Source organism: Euprymna scolopes, chromosome 7 (genome assembly GCF_053919585.1).
Source record: "Euprymna scolopes isolate OS-2025 chromosome 7, ASM5391958v1, whole genome shotgun sequence".
NCBI lineage: Eukaryota > Metazoa > Mollusca > Cephalopoda > Sepiida > Sepiolidae > Euprymna > Euprymna scolopes.
The window spans coordinates 47,796,706-47,804,079 of NC_136488.1; the positions used below are offsets into that span (position 1 = coordinate 47,796,706).

The window sequence follows — 7,374 nt, forward strand, 5'->3', positions numbered from 1 at the left end:
ACACACACACAAAAGCGGTTACACAAGTTCAAACGTGTTTAGTCCACAAAGAGTTAGGTACTTATTTAGAATGACACTTATTAAAAGAAAAAACAAAATTACAGAAAAATCTTTATGAAGTAGTACTCATCATGGAACAAAGATGTCACATTCCAAATAATCACGTAAATTGATCAAGTAGTTTATTTTTTTAAAGTAAGAAAATCAAATTTATGACAAAGTTAGACGTAACATTTGATTCTTGTTGAGTAAATAAGTGGGGGGGGCAACTCAGTTCGAATTATCGAGCTCAAAATCAATCTTATAATTAAATTTAGTATTAAAATCGCTAAAAATTGTAAATTTTTATTTTCTTAGTTAAAAAAAAAATACTAGATCAATTTACGTGATTTTTTGTTCCGTAACGAACACGTACGCATAAAGGTTTTGTTTTATAAGTGTAATTACAAAAAGCATCAAGAATTGCAACTGTTCACGATAGGTGGCGTTACTGTTGCGAGCAAAAAAAAAAAAAATATAGAACGTGAGATTGGCTGCTGTTTTGCTGCTCCCTGCCGCCATATTTGCACACGTACGTCTCTTAGCGCTAATATTATTTCTTATATTTCTCTCTGATTATGGCATTCCGACGAAAACTCCTTGCCTTGGAATACCATAGCCCGGATCAATTCAACATTAAAGATGAAAAATGCATTCGTGCCATGGTCACTTGGTTGGAGGACCAGAAAATCCGCCACTACAAGATATCCGATCGGGATGCCCTCCGCGATACAGACAATCCAGCATGGCCAAAAGCCTTCGAACAATACCTGTCCGAACTAGGATGTCTACACGATATACAAGACACTCCAGCCGTAATGGACTGGCTGCTTGGTTATGCCGTCCGTCTGGAATACGGTGATAACCAAGAGAAATACAAGATGGCAAGCTCTGAAGCGGTGAAAAAGCTAAAGGCGGACGGAAAGGGTCAGTCGGCGAACCCTCTTGACAATCTTGATTTTAGCGACCCTCACTTCAAGGCCGGTATCGCCTCTCTGGCTATGATGTTACAGGTCCCACCACATCCCGACCACCTGGAACAACTGAAGGCCATTTGCATCCTCGTAAAGGAGAAGTTCTCCAAAGAGGGCCTTGCGAAGGGTGACTTTTCCGGCAATGTAAAGGATAATATTCCTATTGATAAAACTGAGTTAGGGTTCGATGCCGGCGACTATATTCTGAACGATGCGGCCAAGGTTTTGCGACTTTTACATATCAAAGAACTGCGAGAATTGCAAACAAATATCAACAGTATAATTGTTGGGGTGCAGGCTATTACGGCAGACCCCAAGACTGACACCAGACTCGGAAAAGTTGGACGAATGTAAAAAATTTGAAATATCATCATGGTCCTAATTTCTTTTATTTTACACTTATCTAGACTCCCCTGACTGCTAATATTAATTCGGTAAAACCGGATAACTACAGCAGCCGAAAAACAACCACACAAAATGAATCCCGGGTTCCTGAAACGGTAAAGAAAACAAATGATTTTATAACACAATTTAAAACACGGAGACTACAACAAACCACATTAAAACCAAACTAATAATAAAAACAAACTTAATGTCACTGAAAAAAAGCTAACATTAGGAAACAATAACAATGAAAAAAAACAATTTACAAAAAAAAGTACCTTGTAATAGTAAAAAAACTGAAATTTAAATAGAACCGTGCTTTTTTTTTTTTTTTTTTTTTTTTATTCCCCGTTTCAAGAGCCCGGGTTTCGCGTTGTGTGGTTTGATCAACTTTCAGCTGTTGTAATTCTTTGCCGGAATTTTACCGAGCCAGTATTGATTGCCTATGGGGTCTGATCTTGTATAAGTTCCTCCCGTTCTTTTCGTATTGCAAATACATTTTCAGTCTTCTTCGATATTTTTAAAGACAAAATGAAAATTGCTATTTTTTTATTTTATTTTTTTTTATTTTAATGCAAAAACATTAACTATAAAAAAAGTTTTAGGTTTAATTCGACAAAAGTCGATTTGGTTCAGATTTGTACAAGCACTAACATTCTTTAAAATTATTTTTGTAAATTCCTATATTAGCCCGATAAATTATTCGGAATTAAATGTGTTTCAGCATTAATCTCCAAGAACTTGGCGTTAAAACTGTATCACCCCCCCCCCTACCCACACACTGTTACCCGGATATAAGAGTTAGAGACATGGGGGAGCCGGGGAGACTCTTATACCCAGGTTTTGTCTATTTTGTTTAGGCAAGTATAAAAACACTTCATATAATGCTTTTACGTATAGAACACTAGTTTATTTAACAGTTATAGACATAAAAAAAAAACGAAAAAAAATGCATTTTCAATCAGTTTTCACAAATAAGTCAAAAATTACTTAAAAAAAAAAAAAAGTCGGCCATTTTTGATTGTAGAGAAATTTCTCTGTTAACATCATAAACACTTTCATATAGTCCGTAAATCATTTTCAATGCGCCATCAGGATTACTGCTTTTTACTTCAAAGTAGGCTGTCAGAGTTAAAAGTGCATTCAATGCAGCCCGAGAATTTGGCACTGGTTTGTCAGTTTAAGAAACTTCAGAATTTACGCTTTCAGCATCATCTTTGTCAAAATCTTGATCATCCGATTTTATACCACGTATGATGTCCGTGTCAGTAAGTTCTCCATAATGTGTACTGTTGTCGAAGCTGATAAATTTGTCAAAATCTGTTTGCTCCATGCCTAATGGTGGAGAAACTTGATCATTTTCGTCGAGTTTTACTTCCACTTTCAGCCTGTGATTCAATGACAAAGCCAGCCTTTTTAAAATAATTTTGAATTGTTGACGGTTTGACCATGAAAAATGCTTGTTTTATCATGTGCATGAATTTTAAAATAGTGATCTGCTTAGTCATTTCGAACAGCAGCATTGGTGGTGTAGCATCGATCGCCGCGATTTGCATTCGAACAAGTTACCGATGATAATACGCTTTGAATGATGCCTTGATTCAAAGGTTGAATAAAACTGCTGTTTGGTGGCACGAGCAACAATTCGAAGTTTGACAGATTTGTACCTGGCAGTAAGTGATAACAAGTTTCATTGTCCAAAAACAATCTTTCTATTTTGAGCAATCCCTTTTTTTAATCAAGCGTTTTCATAACGTCGGTAAAGAGCTGACTAGTCATCCAGGCTTTACAATCAGCGAAATTAGAAAATGGCAGAGTTTTGACATTTTTGAAGCAGCATGGTTTTGCCAACTTACCAACAACTACAGCTTGCTTTTCACTGCTGTCCATGTTTGTGAACTGAAGCATAGTGAGTCTGTCTATGGGAACTTTGCCCATTTGACTGTTCATCGTTGGCAAATCGCAAAGATCCAGCAGGCATGTCTTTGTAGAAAAGTCTCATTTCATCACAGTTCAAAACATCTTTGGATCATATCCACGAAAAAGTTGCAGCAAAACATTTGTCACCCATTCGTTGACGGAACTGTGATCTACTGGCATTGATTTGCCGTGAAACTTTTTTGAACAAAACGTTATTGGCCTGCTTCCAGCGCATGAGCCAGCCATTGTTTGGTTCAAAATCAACTTCCAAGATTTACAGCCAGTTGTGATGCTTTCGGCCGAGTGACGTGATCGGTGACGGTAGCTCCATGAGTACATGTTTACGTAAACCATTGTGTAAGTGCTTCGTTAACGTCCTTGTGTACCGATTGCCATTTGTGTTTACGATTAGTGTTTCTGTTCATTTGCATGCAAGATCTGAGGTCGTCTTTCTTGATAATTTTTGCTGCTGTTGAATAACCGATTCCGTATTTATTTTGGCTGCACTGACCAGTTTGAGTTTCTTCACTTTGACATTGTTGAGCTCCAACTGTTCAGAAATGCTCGGGGTTTTTTGTTGAGGCACTAATGCTGACATCCCTAATTGCAATGATCGCAATCAAACGGTTTTCAGTAGCAAAATTAACAAACTTCTGACTCAACAGAACAGTGGGTCAAGTGAAAATGCTGTCCAGATAAATGCAACGGCAAGAAAAGTCAGCAAAAAAGCGGGCGGCACTACCTTTCGATGCATAAAGCAAAATCATAAGGTAGAGGGTGTCTCCTACAGACACAAACTGGACACTCTGTCTCTGGACTGGTCAAAATTAAGTCATTGAACTTCACTCTCTCTCCCTCTCTCTCTCTCTCTAACTCATCTCTGACTGATTTACATTGCACTGTCACTCAAAACAAACTCTTATATCGGGGAGAACGAGACCAAAGAAAATCTTATATCATCAGGTTTCTCTTATATCCGGGTTACACTATATGGTTGTATAGTACTAGTTTCCTAGAGGTAAATCCACTGGAACTATCAAAAAATGCTCGATGAATGAACAGAGCATATTTATAGTATGTTTATTTATATAAACCTTATTAGACACATATGTGCTAGGTGTATCAGAATTTTTGTAGGAATTTTTGACACCCCTAACACGAAACTGCGAATAAAATATAAAAAAAAATCGTAATTTCTCTTTTAAAAGTGGGTTGTTTATTTTCTTTATGGATTATACTTCCAAAATAAACTATTAAAGTTGTTTTAAAAGTAACAGAAATATTTTTTTATTTTTTAAAAAACGGTAATGAATTTTACGAACTTAATATTTTTCAATTTTTAAACTTTAAAAATCTATCAATTTTTCTATTGATTCTATTTTTACGATGTTTTCAGGGTTAATGTGAAATTTTATGCTCTTTCCAATAAACCGAATAAAATATTTTAGACAAACTTTTTTTTTTTTAATTCACGCCCCCCCCTCCATTTTCAAGTGTCTATTAAAAAGTAAATAATTAATTTATTCACCAAAGTGTTATATATCACAAATTGAAGAGAAAAGGTCAATAAATAATATATTCAAATTTAAAACGAGAAAAAAGTAGTGTTTTTTAGAAATTTACCTGTAAAGTCTGAAGTTTAAAACTTAAAAAAAAAAAAAATGTTTTTTTTTATTTTTATTTTTTATGAAACCTTGGTCCTTGTTCCTTAATTGAAAAAAAAAATTAGGGCTTGAATTACATTTTTCGAGGAGTTATAAGCTTGGAAAGACGGGGTGGAATTATTCACTATTTTTCACGAAATTTCTGACACACCTACATATGTGCATACATGTTTCTGTAGTATCTCTTTTCAGAGATCATTGGGCTAAAAAAAATCCATTTTGAGACAAAATTCAAAACATAAAGACGTTAATTTATAGCTACTTGACTCGTCTACAAGATGTTATCATTTACGTGGAGAAAAATAACCTTAATGTTAAAGTAATGGTTTCAGCCCCTTTTGTGTAGTGATTTATTTTCGAAAGCGAAAGGGGAGATAATTGAGTATTTCCTTTCTGAAACTACAAATTTGACATAAGCGTCTTTTTTACATGCTAACAATAAGTTAATGTCTCGCAAACAAGTAAACTAGATATAAATATATTTTTTGAAAGGAAATGGTGTTTGAAAATAGTGCTGAAACCGTTTCCACTTTGAATAATTTTAAGTGACTAAAATAAGAATTTACTATTTTTTATTTATTTATTTATTTATTTTTTTTTTTTAAGCGAGTCAAGCATTGTTTTATCAGTACTCTTAAACAAAAGGAAAATCGAGTTTTTGAATGTGTCCCTGTCATATCAAAGAACCAAATGTGTATTAGCATGAAGATAAAACTTGCAATTACATTTGAAAGAAAGTGGTACTAAATTATCCTGTGGATAAATGTTTCTTAATGATGTGATTTTGGAGCAACAAACCTAAAAGTGGTCAAGAAACAACTATATAACAAGGCCAGATAAGTCACTCTTCTACCTACTGGGATAAGTTTTTTTGGTGTTTAACTTATTTAAAAGTTTTATTTAATTGAAAACCCAAGTAGTGCCAAGTGCTTAAGGTAGAACAATAACAAGATGGCAGAAACGAGGCTATCGTCTTTTGAAGTTTTGATAATTGCGCAAAAATAAACAAAATACTTATTGAAACCAATAAAAGTCGCTGTGACATTGATTGAACCACAGAACTTATCCATGTAGGTAGAAGAGTAACTTATCTTGCCTTTGGTAACCTTTATTTTCTTGACCACATTTTCAGTTTGTTGTTTATAGTAATAAATGCATAATTTTTTATTTTGATTCGCATTTTGTTTAACTTATTTCAATCATATAAATTATTTGGAGTGAAATGGATTTCGGTATTATCTCCAAACAATTTATTTTTCTGCCATGTTTTAACAATAATAATGATAATAAATACAAACATTAAAAACAATAAGTTACAGAAAGTTTCATAGTATATGTGAAATATCAAAACAACTCATCCAGAAAATATTTTATAAACAAGAGGCTAGCTAAGGAAGGATGATAACATCATAATTGTCTAGTTAAATGTTATGAATTAGAGTTTACCATAGCTGGCTATTTTATTGGCCTAGTTTTCATTTTTACATACAAAACATTGCTATAACTTGTTGTTAATTTTATATTTTGATTTCCATTTTTTTTTAATAAAACATGATTGAAGTAAACATAACTTTGGAAGTACTTGAATAATTTACTTGACTGAAATAGGAATTATTCTTATTTAAGAAAAAAAAATTTGGATTTCAATTTTCTTTGTTTATTCTTTCACTGTTGTCAATTGCAAACCCAAAATCAAAGGAGTTTTTACAATATGTTGTATAGTAAAAAAAATCCTAATTTTTATACATGATAAATAATGGTTAAAAGATTGTCCTAATGTGCAACCTCTTATTTGGAGTGAAATAAATTTTAACAATTTTCACATTTAAAAAAAAAAAAAAAGTATATCAAGTTTAATTATAATTGCTAAACGCGAACAAAACAAGTTTACCGGGAAACGGAAAATCTCATTTTTCTCTTTTAAGATTGAAAAATAAATCAAGGGAGATAACTTTTTCCGTAAACGATGGTGAAATCTCTCTTGATTTATTTATATCGGCCAATATGTCAACTTTTTCCACGTTTTGCTATAACATTGTTTTTAATGTTTAAAATTCTTTTTTTAACATGGCCTTTTAAGTAAAAGGCAGATAGTCCTTGGTCTGTTTAGTCAGTAAATATATTATTAAATATATACTTTAACTTTGACATTGGTTTATCATGCTTTTACGAGAATTGCAAAGTTGAAAGATTTCATCATGTCAAAATACATTATGATAGACTTTCTTTTTCTCTCTTCCCTTTCTATTACTTCCACCATCTAAAACATTCACATAAAGATGGTGTACACATTGACAAGCAAGATAACATTCTCAGAGTTTTGGTAGCATATAGATAACTTTTTTTCTGAATCACCACTTATCAAAGCAAAAAGATACTAGAGGATAACAATG

At 33.1% G+C, this 7,374-nt stretch overlaps 1 protein-coding gene across 1 annotated transcript; it reads left to right on the forward strand.

Annotated features, from left to right (window-relative positions):
* Window positions 1-456: 456 nt before the first annotated feature.
* LOC145279706 (tRNA-splicing ligase complex subunit RTRAF-like) lies at window positions 457-6,154 on the forward strand. The gene has a single exon (XM_080130986.1). It carries the CDS (start codon window positions 618-620, stop codon window positions 1,365-1,367), a length of 750 nt encoding a protein of 249 aa, XP_079987112.1. The 5' UTR covers window positions 457-617; the 3' UTR covers window positions 1,368-6,154.
* The last annotated feature ends 1,220 nt before the right edge of the window (window positions 6,155-7,374 follow it).

Bases quoted from the DNA above. Each gene is read 5' to 3' on its own strand.
- LOC145279706 (XM_080130986.1), top strand. From the start codon at position 618: ATGGCATTCCGACGAAAACTCCTTGCCTTGGAATACCATAGCCCGGAT.